The 13,570-nt window shown below is 37.2% G+C and overlaps 1 protein-coding gene across 1 annotated transcript in view; it reads left to right on the top strand.

Moving 5' to 3' along the window:
• CBL (Cbl proto-oncogene) overlaps positions 1-13,570 on the top strand; it is an 88,996-nt gene that overhangs the window by 19,343 nt on the left and 56,083 nt on the right. Inside the window, exon 2 of the mRNA XM_027082059.1 lies at positions 1,744-1,991. Coding sequence (XP_026937860.1) covers positions 1,744-1,991 — 248 coding nt within the window. The remainder of the gene's footprint in view (positions 1-1,743; positions 1,992-13,570) is intronic.

The raw sequence follows: 13,570 nt of genomic DNA, 5'->3' as shown, positions 1-13,570 counted from the left end.
ATCCACTCTACTGTTGATGGACATCTGGGTTGTTTGCAGTTGTTAGTTGTTACACATTTTTGTATGTGTATCCCAGTATACCTTTCCAGGCGGAGATCTGCAGGTTTGTAGGGCATATAAGTCTTTAGCCTGACCATACAGTGCCGAGCTATCTTCCAGGGTGGTTTTATTAGTTTAGATTCCCACCAGCAGTATTTGAAGGTCCTTGCTCCTTGCCAGTGGTTGGCATTGCCAATTTGGTGTGTGTAGTGATAGTATCTAATTGAGAGCTTACAATTGTCATTTTAATGAAATTAAAATGATTAATGAGATTAAGCACAATTTCATATGTTTATTGGTTATTTGGATATCTTTTGTCAAGTTTTTATTCAAGTCTTTTGTCCATTTTTGGGAATTCCCTGGTGGTCCAGTGGTTAGGACTTCATGTTTCCACTGCTGGGGGCACGGGTTTGATCCCTGGTCGGGGAACTAAGATCCCGTGTGCTGCGCGGTGTAGCCAAAAAAAAAAAAAAAAAAAAAAAAGATAGTCCCTATCTTACTGATTTGTAGATGTTCTTTATATATTCTGGATATGTATGTCTGGATATATACATATTGTAAATACCTTCTCTGATTTTGTACATGTGTTTTTACTCTTTTGTGGTATCTTAGAAGTTCTTTTAGAGTATAGTAGAATTTAATTAATATTTTCCTTTATTAATGTTTTTTATGGTCCTGTTTAAGAATTTTTTCTCCATCATGAAGTAATGAAAGATAGTTTTCTTGTCTTCTAAAGCTTTATTTGCCTTTCGCATTTAGGTCTAGAGCCCATCTAGGTTTTTTGTTTTGTTTTGTTTTTTGCATAGTGTAAGGTAAGGATTTAGTTTGATTTTCTTTTTTTCCTATATGGATTGTTCCACTACTGTTTTTGGGAAAGATCACTCCTTTGTGATGTCAAGGGTCTATATATGTGTGGGTCTTTTTCTAGAATTTTCTGTCCCACTAATTTATGTCTCTTCCAGACACACAAAAATCCACATAAATGGAAAGTACTAAATAAGATGGTAGGAATTAATACAAATTATTAGTCATTACAACAAATATAAACTCACCAGTTAAAAAAAAAGATTGTTACATTGGATTAAAGAAGTCTAACTATATGTTCTTTAAAAGAGACCTACTTAAAACTAAGAACTGAGAAAAGTTGAAAGTAAAAGAAGGTAAAATGAATTAACCAGGCAAATTCTGAGAGTTCTGCATTTATATGGGAAGGAATGGTGTCTCAGTTCAACGCTTTGCTGGGTCCAAGGCCTCTGTGCTCCTGTCCCCTAGTGGTTGTTAAAGCTCTAGGCTCCTACGTTACTAGGTTTACCTCCCAGGGCAGCCTCGTTCTTTATTTCTGCCCCTGGAAATTTTCTTTATTCTGCTGTGGCGTGAGCCATGCATTTCAGAGGAATTCGCCATGCTTCATCTAGCATTTTTTAGGCATGTGTGTGGATGTCTTCCCCACCCCAATTGTTTAGTCTTCTATGTGTTGTCTGAACTGTTAGATATGGTTTTAAGAACCCACCCTCTAGGGAGACTACTAAAAATGTAAAGTGATTGCCTGTGGGTGTGGGTGTGGGTTAGGGATCATTTCTTATATTCTTGTGCATTTTTCGTATTTCTGCAAAAGAGCACATATTTTATAATTTTCTAAACTTAAAAAAGGAAATTGCCCTTGAGATCCTCCAAGTAATAGCCCTTCTTTTCCATTTGTTGCAGGTGGTGCGGTTGTGTCAGAACCCAAAGCTGGCGCTAAAGAATAGCCCACCTTATATCTTAGACCTGCTGCCAGACACCTACCAGCATCTCCGCACTATCTTGTCAAGATATGAGGGGAAGATGGAGACCCTTGGAGAAAATGAGTATTTTAGGGTGTTCATGGAGAATTTGATGAAGAAAACTAAGCAGACCATAAGCCTCTTCAAGGAGGGGAAAGAAAGAATGTATGAGGAGAATTCTCAGCCTAGGTAATGGAGAATACTACACAAATATTTATTCAGGTCTGTGACTGCCTGAATAGGTAACACATAGAAATAGTTGAGTTGGTTTTAATTTTATGTCAACAAGAATAGAATGCAAAGTTGACATTTGACTTAAAGCTGTGTTTGGTATAAAAGGTTACCTTGGAGTGTATTGATCCATCCGTAGCTCTGATTATTTGTTTACCTCTGAAAAGTCAGTGACTTACAGTCATGAAGATGAGTTGGAGGCAGTAGGTCTTTCAGAGGCCCTGAAGATCATGAAAGTTTGTGGATAGGTGAGAGTCTGAAAGAAAGAAGTTGGGGTTGGCAGTAAACAGTAAGAGGATTTTGCCCGAGCTGGTAGCATATTAGGTAGGTTATAAGTATGGGGTAATAGGAAAAAAATTAGCCAGTAGTTCGGATAACTGTTTTTTAAATAAAGCCAAGTGAAATGACATTTCCTTTATAGGTAAAGTAACTTTTCAAATAAGATAGAATAGAATACTTTTCAGATAGAATTGGCAAAATGCAGTTAATTCAATAAACATTTGAGGGACCAATAGGTATTCTTTTGTACTTATTAAATACTAAAAACTATACTGACTGTCCCATATGTTATTGGCTTGGTTGTTGTATATTATGCACTGGGAGAGAAACAGGTTGATTGTATCCATGGTATAGTTGTGTTTGGTTTTGTCTAGTTGGAATTAAATATTAACTCATCTGGAACAAGTAATAAAATGTAAATTCTATTATAATTTTTAGGGAGTAACTTACTCTTGAGAAGTGACTTGAATTGGGAGGGACAGTAATTTCTGAGGGCATTCAGTTAGCATGCCGAGCACTAACTTACTAAATGGTATCCTTGTAGTGTTTGACTCTGTTGGCTTAGATTCTGGGAACCTTCATCTCTCACTTAAAATTTTACCCACATCATTATTCATGTTACCTTTACTGGGACCGATTACTCAGGTTTGGTCCAGAGTATTAGTATTTTCTTCTTAAAAAGGTTTCTGGTAACTGAATTCAATCTGTAGGAACCTTTGTAACATCTCATTTATGTGAAAATGAACTTTGTCCATTTAAATTATTTAAATTTCATGACTTTTGTCGTTTTGTATTGCTGAATTAAAAAAATAATTTTGGACTTTATTATGTACCAAAACTTAAAAATTTTATTTATTATCCACAGTGTACTAGGTTCTAATTCTAGGCGGTGAAAAGGAGAGTTAAGTATTCAATTCTGATGTCATGTGATAAATACTTTAATAGAGATATGTACAAAATGCTGTATGAACACAGTTTTACCTAGTGGCATCGGGGAAGGTGGCACAGAGGAAGTGTTATTTGAGCTAGATTTTGAAGGGTAAGTAGGAACTTTCTAGGCAGAGAAGTGAAGAAAAGGCCTTTAACACAGTGGCATGAAAATGCAGGCTCTGTTTGTTTAAGGAACGTGAGCGATCTGGTTTGGCTAGAATTTGGGGAGATAGATAAGCTGGAAATATGGGTTGGAGTCAGATTGTAAAGAGCTGTTTTTTGACCTCAAGACTTTCTCCTATAGATAACAGGCTGCCATAGAACAGGTTTTTTTTTTTTTTTTTTTTAATAGTGGAATAAAAATTGTAGATTTTTCAGTCTTCTTAGACACACTGAACATTGTTTGACTTTTTTTTTTTTTTTTTTTAAATGACACAGTTCGTCACTGAGAGGCAGAATAGTCTACTGGTTAAGAAGAGGAGGGACTCTGAAGCCAACTGCCTTAGTTTGAATCTTAACTTTTCCACTTAACTTAGCTGTGTGATTCTTCGGTTTCTTCATCTGTAAAATGAGATAATAATATTACTTTCCTTGTAGGATCGTTGGGAGTTTAATAAGTAACTAAATGTTTGGTACTTACAACAGTGATTGGCACGTTGCAAGTGATAAGTGGGTTAGCTCTTATTATATTAATCATCTTCATTATTTTCATTACTATAAGTATAGATTGTTGTATCAGGCTGTTTATCATTGGTACTGCCAGAACCTAATGAAATGCGTAGACCAATTTGCCCTTACTAAATGGCTTCACACAATGCTTGTAAGTTCTTTTACCTTTTTAACAAAACCTTACTGTCAGTATGTCTGTCCGTATCAATTTCATTTCCCCTAATATGAAGCTTTTAATCCACTATAGGCTTTGACCATACAGCCAGGTTTGTACAAATTATATATAAAGTGAGAATAAATAAATTTGAGGTGAGAATACATTTTTTTTTTCCCAGTAAAGGAAAATATGTGGCTTTACTGTACCATCTTTGCGATCTGTATTTTGGTTGTTAGGAGGCTTTTTTTGTATTCAGTTTAAAAAATTGAGATATAATTCATATACTATAAAATTTACCTTGTAAAGTGTATAATTTAGTGGTTTTTAGTGTGTTCACAAAGTTGTGCAACCATCACTACTATATAATTCTAGAACATTTCTGTCACCCCAAAAAGAAACCCCATGTTCATTAGCAGTCACTCCCCTTTACCCACTCCTGCTTCCCTCCAGCCTTTGGTGATCACTAATATTTACTTTCCGTCTCTGCGGATTTGCCTGTTCTAGACATTTCATTTAAGTGGAATCATGTAACATGTGGCCTTTTTTGTCTGGCTTCTTTCACTTAGCATGTTTTCACGTTCATCCATGTTGTAGCATAGAATAGTACTTCTTTCTTTTTTATGGCTTAATAATATTTTATTGTATTGACATTTTGATTATGGACATTTGGGTTGTTTCCACTTTTGACTATTATTAATAATGCTGCTATGAACATTTATGTACAATTTTTCGTGAAGCTCTATGTTTTCAGTTCTATTGGGTATATACCTAGGACTGGAATTACTGAGTCATATGGTAATTCTATGGTTAACATTTTGAGGAACCACCAAACTGTTTCCACTGCAGCTGCACCATTTTACATTCCCCAAGCAATGTATGGGGGTTCCAACTTCTCACCAATACTTATTATTATTATTTTGGTTATAGACATCTTACTGGGTATGAAGTAGATATCTCTTTGTGGTTTTGATTTTCATTTCCCTAATGAGTAACATAATGAGCAGTCTTTTTACATGTTTATTGCCCACTTGTATATGTTCTTTGGAGAAATGTCTGTTTGAATCCTCTGCTCATTTTTTTTTTTTTTAGCTTTTTTGCGATACGCGGGCCTCTCACTGCTGCGGCCTCTCCCGCTGCGGAGCACAGTCTCCGGACGCGCAGGCTCAGCGGCCATGGCTCACGGGCCCAGCCGCTCCGCGGCACGTGGGATCCTCCCAGACCGGGACACGAACCCGTGTCGCCTGCATCGGCAGGCGGACTCTCAACCACTGCGCCACCAGGGAAGCACCCCGTTTGAGATTTTTTTTTTTTTTTTTTTTTTATATAATAGTGTTTATTTATTTTTACTTGTTGACAGTTTGCTTTATTTATTTATTTATGGCTGTGTTGGGTCTTCATTTCCGTGCGAGGGCTTTCTCTAGTTGTGGCAAGTGGGGGCCACTCTTCATCGCGGTGCGTGGGCCTCTCACTATCGCGGCCTCTCTCGTTGCAGAACACAGGCTCCAGACGCGCAGGCTCAGTAATTGTGGCTCACGGGCCCAGTTGCTCCGCGGCATGTGGGATCTTCCCGGACCAAGGCTCGAACCCATGTCCCCTGCATTGGCAGGCAGATTCTAAACCACTGCGCCACCAGGGAAGCCCCGTTTGAGATTCTTAATGAATTTTAGGATTAGCCTGAATATTACTACCAAAAGGGCAGCTGGAATTCTAATAGGAGTTGCAGTGGACCTCTAGATCAATGTGGGGAGTATGGCCATCTTAACAATACTAAGTCTTCCCAATCTATGAACATGGAATGTCTTTCCATTTATTTGGGTCTTCTTTAATTTCTTTCAGCAGCATTTTATTGTTTTCAGTGTATAAGTCTTTTGCCTCTTTGGTTAAATTTATTCCTAAATATTTTTATTCTTTCTGATGCTATTATAAATGGAATTGTTTTCTTAATTTCATTTTTGGATTGTTCATTGCTGGTGTGTGGGAAGAATACAGTTGAATTTTGTGAGGTTTTGTATTTGACCTTGTATCCTGCAACTTTGCAGAACTCATCTATTGGTTCTAGTCGTAGTCGTTTTTTTTAGTGGATTACCTAGAATATTATGTAAATAAGATCATGTTTGCATGATCTTGCATGAACTCTATTTGTATGCAAATGATGATAGTTTTACTTCTTCCTTTCCTTTGTGGATGCTTTTTTTCTTGCCTAATCGCTCTGGCTGGAACCTCATATGTTGAAAAGAACCTATGTTGAATAGAAGTAGTGAGAGCAGACATCCTTGTCTTGTTCCTGATGTTAGGAGGAAAGCTTTCAGTCTTTCACCATTGAGTATGATGTTAACTGTGGGATTTTCATAGATGCCCTTTATCAGGTTGAGAAAGTTTCTATTTTTTTGCTCAATGTTTTTGTTTTTGATCACAGAAGAACGTTATAGACCTTTTATGCTTTGTTCCTGCTTTTTCTTCTTGGGAGAGAGAAAATTTGTAGACTTGTAATATTCTAGAAGGAGTGAATATTTTGAGTTGCACTAAGGGCAAGAATGCAGGCAAGCCTCAGGAATAACTGAAACCATGGTTGAAAATGCTACCAGGACACTGCATTCTCTCAATGCAGATTAATGTCTGAATTGTGGGGAAATCTGGCCTCTGCTACACCCAAGATTTACATCTTACAGGTTTCTTACGGTAGCAGAGCATCTACCTCTTGGTTCCAGTTTTGACTTAGGCTTGGTATAGATCAATTGATTATCTCTGGACCAGTCAACTCTGGAAAGAAAAGCTAAGTGCTGTGATTAGTCCAGCGAGGGCAAGGTGTCATCTCTAAACAAACCTGCTATGGCTTGGGGAACATATCTGTTCCCCCAAAGCCATGTACATGAGGGAATTTGTTGCCAGACTGGATGTTGAGGAGTTAATCCCTTAAATATTCTCTAGAAGAGTGTACATAAGTGTACCTATCAGTATATAATGTAGTTGCTTCCTGGTTTTGTTTTAGAGAGGATATTAGGTAAATTAACTTCTCTAAAGATATTTGCCCTCATTCTTCTTAGGCTTTATAAAAAATTAATTCAGCAAAACCATAAGCTGCTTTCTTGCCTTTTATCTTTAACTCTCGTTTTTGCGCCTGTTTTCGTTAGAGCGCAGGACGTTATAGTAGAAGCTGAATGGGATTATACAGTGCAGTTAATTTTAAATTGTCATTGTCTTATTGTATCCATTTTGGAAGTAAGATGAAACTTTTCTGTTGTAATTATGTTGTCTTTTTAGAGGTAGTTATAAACTGAAATTGTCAAATTTTGGTTTTGTTGTATTCAGCCAGGAATAATTCAGAAATAACTAAAAGCTTATGTGCTAACCATTCATTAAAGAAAAAATAGTAGTGAGTATTTTCTCTGTGGTAGGCACTGCTCTAAGAACAGCGATAGAGCAGTAAACAGCTCTCATGATGCTTATAACCTTATGTTCCCTCGTTTTCCATTAGTTTCCAAGCTATAACCACTGAACTAGTATTCTTTTGGTTTCCAGATTATCCTCCAGTGGAAGAGTGGTGATTCACAAGCTAACAGCAGTATTTGTACTGCTATAGTTTTTCCCTAGCACCCTGAAAATAGGTTTCAAGTGTGCCAAATCCTATTGGTAGATAATGGTGGCTTAGAACTTTTTGTTGAGGAGTTTGGGCTTGGTGAGAAAAGATTCCCACTTACATTAGGAATGCCCTTTTTTTTTTTTTTCGGTACGCGGGTCTCTCACTGCTGTGGCCTCCCATCGCGGAGCACAGGCTCCGGACGCGCAGGCTCAGCGGCCATGGCTCACGGGCCCTGCCGCTCCGCGGCACGTGGGATCCTCCTGGACCAGGGCACGAACCCACGTCCCCCGCATCGACAGGCGGACTCTCAACCACTGCGCCACCAGGGAAGCCCAGGAATGCCTTTCTTACAACTGGGAAAGGGGCAGCACCAAGCTCCTGTATCTTTTTGGTTCAGGAGAGAGATGATGATGGCTTGAAACAAAGTGGTGGTAGTAGAGATGGAAAGAAATGGACAGAACTTGCTGTGTTTTAAAGCTAGCATAGCATGATTTGCTAATGGATTGGATAGGTTTCTGGTTTGAGTCAGTGTATAGATGGTGTAATGGGAAGCCATGGAAAGGTATAAAACGGGAAAGTCATAATCTGATTTTTCTTCTACAGTGATAGTATTGGCTGTTGTGTGGGAAATGGATTAGGCTTGTGGAAGTAGCAATGATGGAAGTAGAGGGATAGGTTAAAAGGTTACTGCTGTATACCAGGTAAGAGATGAGATAGTATAGACTAAGGATGAAAAAGTTGAAAGGAAGAAAAATGGACCAATAAGAGGTGGACTGGAGCTAGACTCAATAAGAATTGCTGGTGGATTGGACAAGAGAAGGGTGAGAAAAGATGACAGGGAAGAATCAAGGATGTAGGTTTGTGGTCATTAACTCTGTCAGTTGGTGGCGGCAGTTACTAAAATGGGGAATTCAGAGTACAGATGTGGGGAGAAATACATTGAGAGAGGGGAATTAAGAGTTCCATTTTGGACAACTTTAAGTTTGAGATATGCTCATGAGCCATCTAAGGTGATATGTCAAGCAGGCAATTGGGTGGCTATATTAGAGTTTGGAGTTCAGAAGGAGAGGTCTGGAATAGAGAGAGAAATTTGGTGATGTTCAAGAATAGTATTTAAAGCCATGAGAGTGGGCAAAATCATCTGGTGGGGGAGAGAAGTCAGCAAAGCAGATTTAAAAGGAGGCACAACAAAGGAAGAAAGGAGAGAATAGATTAAAGTAGTAGGCAAGGAATAAAAAAACAAAAACAAAAAATTCTCTCTAAAAGGGGAACCCTCCTGTACTGTTGGTGGAAGTGTAAATTGGTGCAGCCACTATGGAAAACATTATGGAGGTTCCTCAAAAAACTAAAAATAGGGCTTCCCTGGTGGCGCAGTGGTTGAGAGTCCGCCTGCCGATGCAGGGGACACGGGTTTGTGCCCCGGTCCGGGAGGATCCCACGTGACGTGGAGCGGCTGTGCCCGTGAGCCATGGCCGCTGAGCCTGCGCATCCGGAGCCTGTTGCTCCGCAACGGGAGAGGCCACAACTGTGAGAGGCCCGCGTTCCGCAAAAAAAAAAAAAAAACTAAAAATAGAGTTGCCATATGATAATAGCAATCCAACTCCTGGGCATATATCTGGACAAAACTGTAATTCAAAAAGATACATGTACTCCTATGTTCATAGCAGCACTATTCACAAAAGCCAAGACATGGAAGCAACCTAAATGTCCACTGACAGATGAATGGATAAAGAATATGTGGTGTATGTGTGTATATATATGTACAATTGAATAGTACTCAGCCATAAAAAAAAGAATGAAATAATGCCATTTGCAGCAACATGGATGGACCTAGAGATAATCCTGCTAAGTGAAGTAAGTCAGACAGAGAAAGACAAATATCATTTGATATCACTGATATGTGGAATCTAAAAAAAATGATACAAATGAACTTATTTACAAAACAGACTCACAGACTTAAGGAACATACCTGTGGTTGTCAAAGGGAAGGGGAGTGGAGGAGGGATGGAGTGGGAGTTTGAGGTTAGCAGATGCATACTAGTATGCGTAGAATGGATAAACAACAAGGTCCTACTGTATAACACAGGGAACTATATTCAATATCCTGTGATAAACCATAATGGAAAAGAATATAAAAAAGAATGTATGTATATGTATAACTGAATCTCTTTGCTGTACAGCAGAAATTAACACAACATTGTAAATCAACTACACTTCAATTTAAAAAAAAGGAAAGAAAAATAAATAAGTATCCTCCCTTCCCCCCATCCAAATTCTGTCTAAATAGAAAATTAGCAAAGGAAATAAATAATCCATGAAAGAAGAAGCATAAAAGACCAAATATGAATATTAAAGAACAGTCCAATTTGTTAGTCATAAAATAATTTTCTTTTGACCTGAAAAATTGGCAAAAAAAGGGAAAAATCAAACAACAAAAGGAAAAATCTACTTATAATTAGTGTTTAAAAGGAGGGTATAGGAATGTGAGTACTCTCATACCTGGTGGTGGTAGAATGAAACTGGTTTAGCCTTTCTGTCTGGAGGGTGATTTATATAGAAAGATTTAGAATTTTGCTCAATAGTTCCACTTTTAGAAATTTATCAGAAAGAACAGAAAAGGGATTTGGGTTAAAATACAATTACAGAGCCATTCATTTAGATGCTATATATGAAAGGCAAAACCTAGAAACAACCTAAATGTCCAGTGTAAGATGAATTACATAAACAAGAGAAGATATGGTGTACAATGTAGACACTAAACATTTTTTGTCGATGAAGATTAATGATAGGCAAACAATGTATTAAAGAAATAGGTGAAGGTGTCAAAAGGTACAAATTTCCAGTTATAAGATGAATAAGTCCTGGGGCTATAATGTACAGCATGACGACTATAATATTCCTATAAAGGAGAAGAAAAGAGACCACAGAATTGTATGTATAACTAATAAGATCAATTTTTGTAAAAAGTAAGAAATATAGAAAAAACCTGGAAAGAATGATACCAAAATAATCAACAGTACTTATTTCTAGGTACTAGAATTAGAGGTAATTTAAATTTTCTTTCTGTTTATATGTTTTCTAAATTTTCTATAATTAACATATAATCAACCAAATTGTATTTCAAATGAAGAAAAAGATGTGATACCTCTTAGGTGACAGCTTGGATTCACAAGGACGATCCTGGAAAACCTCCCATTTCTTGTAGTAACATGATTGGTAGATTCAGTTGAGTTCAGTGAACCTAGTCAAAGTCCTAAGTTCCCAGCTTAAGAGGCTAGAAAACTGGGCTAAAATGGAGAAGGTGAAGTTTCATGGCGGTGGAGAAGTCACATTTAGTTCTCAAAACCATCCTGTACAACTCTAATATGACAGTGCTTGCAGACCAGCCAATCATAAGTTACTATGGTTTGTTAATATGTGATAATAAGATCTTAAGAAATTCTAATGTAGGGGTTGGCTGAAATTCTAATGTAGGTGTTGGCTGAATAAGTGCCTAAAGTACTGTTTGTTTGCTTTAAACCAAATATCTACTTTGCTGTGTAGAGCTTTTATTAATTAATACAGTTTTCTCCTCAAGCTTTTTGGTTTCAGGACCCCTTTACACTCTGTAAATCACTGAGGACCTCAAAGAACTTTCATGTATGTGGGTTATATCTATCAATATTTACTATATTCAATATTAAAACCAAGAAATTGAAAAATATTTAAATATTTAAAATAACTATTAACATTTAATAATAACGGTAACAAGCCCATTACATGTTGACATAAAAACATTTTTTAAAACATGAAGACATTTTAATGGAAAAAAATTTTTTTCAATTCTTTTTTTTTTTTTCCTTTTGGCCACGCCGCACAGCTTGCAGGATCTTAGCTGCCCGAGGAGGGATTGAACCTGGGCCACGGCAATGAAAGCCTGGAATCCTAACCACTAGGCCACTAGGGAACTCTCTGGAAAATATTTTAAAAAATAAGTAGTTTTACATTTTTGCAAATCTCTTAAACTGCCTCAGTGAACATTTTATACCTTGTTACATTAACATTCATTGGTCTGTCTTGCACTTGGAATGAATCTTTAACCCATGCACGATTTTGTAGCATCATACCTTGGTCGCTTGGAAAATATTGGTTCACTAGGTTATGTAGATTTTCAAGTGTTGACACATCATTCTACAATCACATTCATTAATTAAATATCATTAGAAAAGTTTTATTTGGAAACTGTTAAGCTCATAGTGGAGAATAGGCTTTTTTTTTTTAAATTCTAATTTTTGCTTAAAAGCTTGAGTTTTATCATTGACAACAAAAACTATCAGTTGTTTTCCTTGAGGTGACAGGTCACTTTGTTTATTTTGGAGAAACTGTCAGCCAAATATTCGAGTCTGAGTAACCATACTTTGTCTATTAGTCATTCTTTTAAGTAGAAATGGTATTCCATGCCATGTATGAAAATCCCACAGCTAACATTATACTCAATGGTGAAAGACTGAAAGCTTTCCACCTAACATCAGAAGTAAGACAAGGGTGTGTGCTCTCACCACTTCTATTCAACATAGGTTCTGTTCAACATATGAGGTTCTAGCCAGAGCGATTAGGCAAGAAAAAGAAGTAAAAAGCACCCACAAGGAAAAGGAAGAAGTGAAACTATCTCTATTTGTACATGACATGATCTTGTTTGTAGAAAATCCTAAGGAATCTACTAAAAAAAACACCATTACTAGAACCAATAGTTGAGTTCTGCAAAGTTGCAGGATACAAGATCAAATGCAAAACTTTACAAAACTCAATTGTATTCTTTCTACACACTGGCAGTGAACAATCCAAAAATGAAATTAAGAAAACAATTCCATTTATAATAGCATCAAAGAGAATAAAATATTTAGGAATAAATTTAACCAAAGAGGCTAAAGACTTGTACACTGAAAACAATAAAATGCTGCTGAAAGAAGTTAAAAAAGAACGAGATAAATGGAAAGATATTCCATGTCATAGATTGGGAAGATTTAGTATTGTTAAGATGGCAGTACTCCCCACATTGATCTATAAGTCCAGTGCAATTCCTATTAGAATTCCAGCTGCCCTTTTGGTAGAAATTGACAGGCTAATCTTAAAATTCATTAAGAATCTCAGTAGGACTTCCCTGATAGCACAGTGGTTAAGAATCTGCCTGCCAATGCAGGGGACATGGGTTCAATCCCTGGTCCAGGAAGATCCCACATGCTGTGGAGCAACTAAGCCTGCATGCCGCAACTACTGAAGCCCACGCGCCTAGAGCCTGTGCTCCACAACAAGAGAAGCCACCGCAATGAGAAGCCCATGCACTGCAACGAAGAGTAGCCCCCACTTGCTGCAACTAGAGAAAGGCTGCACGCAGCAACAAAGACCCAATGCAGCCAAAAAAAAAAAATCTCAGGGGACCTCAAAAAAAACAAAGCAATTTAGAAAAACGACAGAATTGAAAGACTCACACTTCCTGATTTCAAAGCTTTACTACAAAGCTACAGTAATCAAGATGGTGTGGTACTGGCATAAGGACAGACATATAGACCAATGGAATAAAATAGCCCAGAAATATACCTTCACACATATGGTCAATTAATTTTCAACAGGGATGCCAAGTCTTTTCAACAAATTGTGCTGGGAAAACTGGATAACCACAGTCAAAAGGATGAAGTTGGACTTTTACCTTATATACAGAAATTAAGTTTAAGTGATCAAAGACCTAAATTTAAGAGCTAAATAAAAACCCTTAGAAAATCTTCATGATCTTGGATTGGGCAATGATTTCTTGAGTTATGACACCAAAAGCATAGACAATAAAAGAAAAAATTGATCATTTGAACTTCATCAAAATTGAAAACTTTATCCATCAAAGGACACTAACAAGAGAGTGAAAAGACAACCCACAAATTGGGAGAAAAT

This window comes from Aethalodelphis obliquidens, unplaced genomic scaffold (assembly GCF_003676395.1).
Source record: "Aethalodelphis obliquidens isolate GAN/ISIS:26980383/991018 unplaced genomic scaffold, ASM367639v1 scaffold46, whole genome shotgun sequence".
NCBI lineage: Eukaryota > Metazoa > Chordata > Mammalia > Artiodactyla > Delphinidae > Aethalodelphis > Aethalodelphis obliquidens.
Note: the sequence above shows the minus strand (reverse complement) of the source record. Positions and strands in the feature narration are given on the sequence as shown.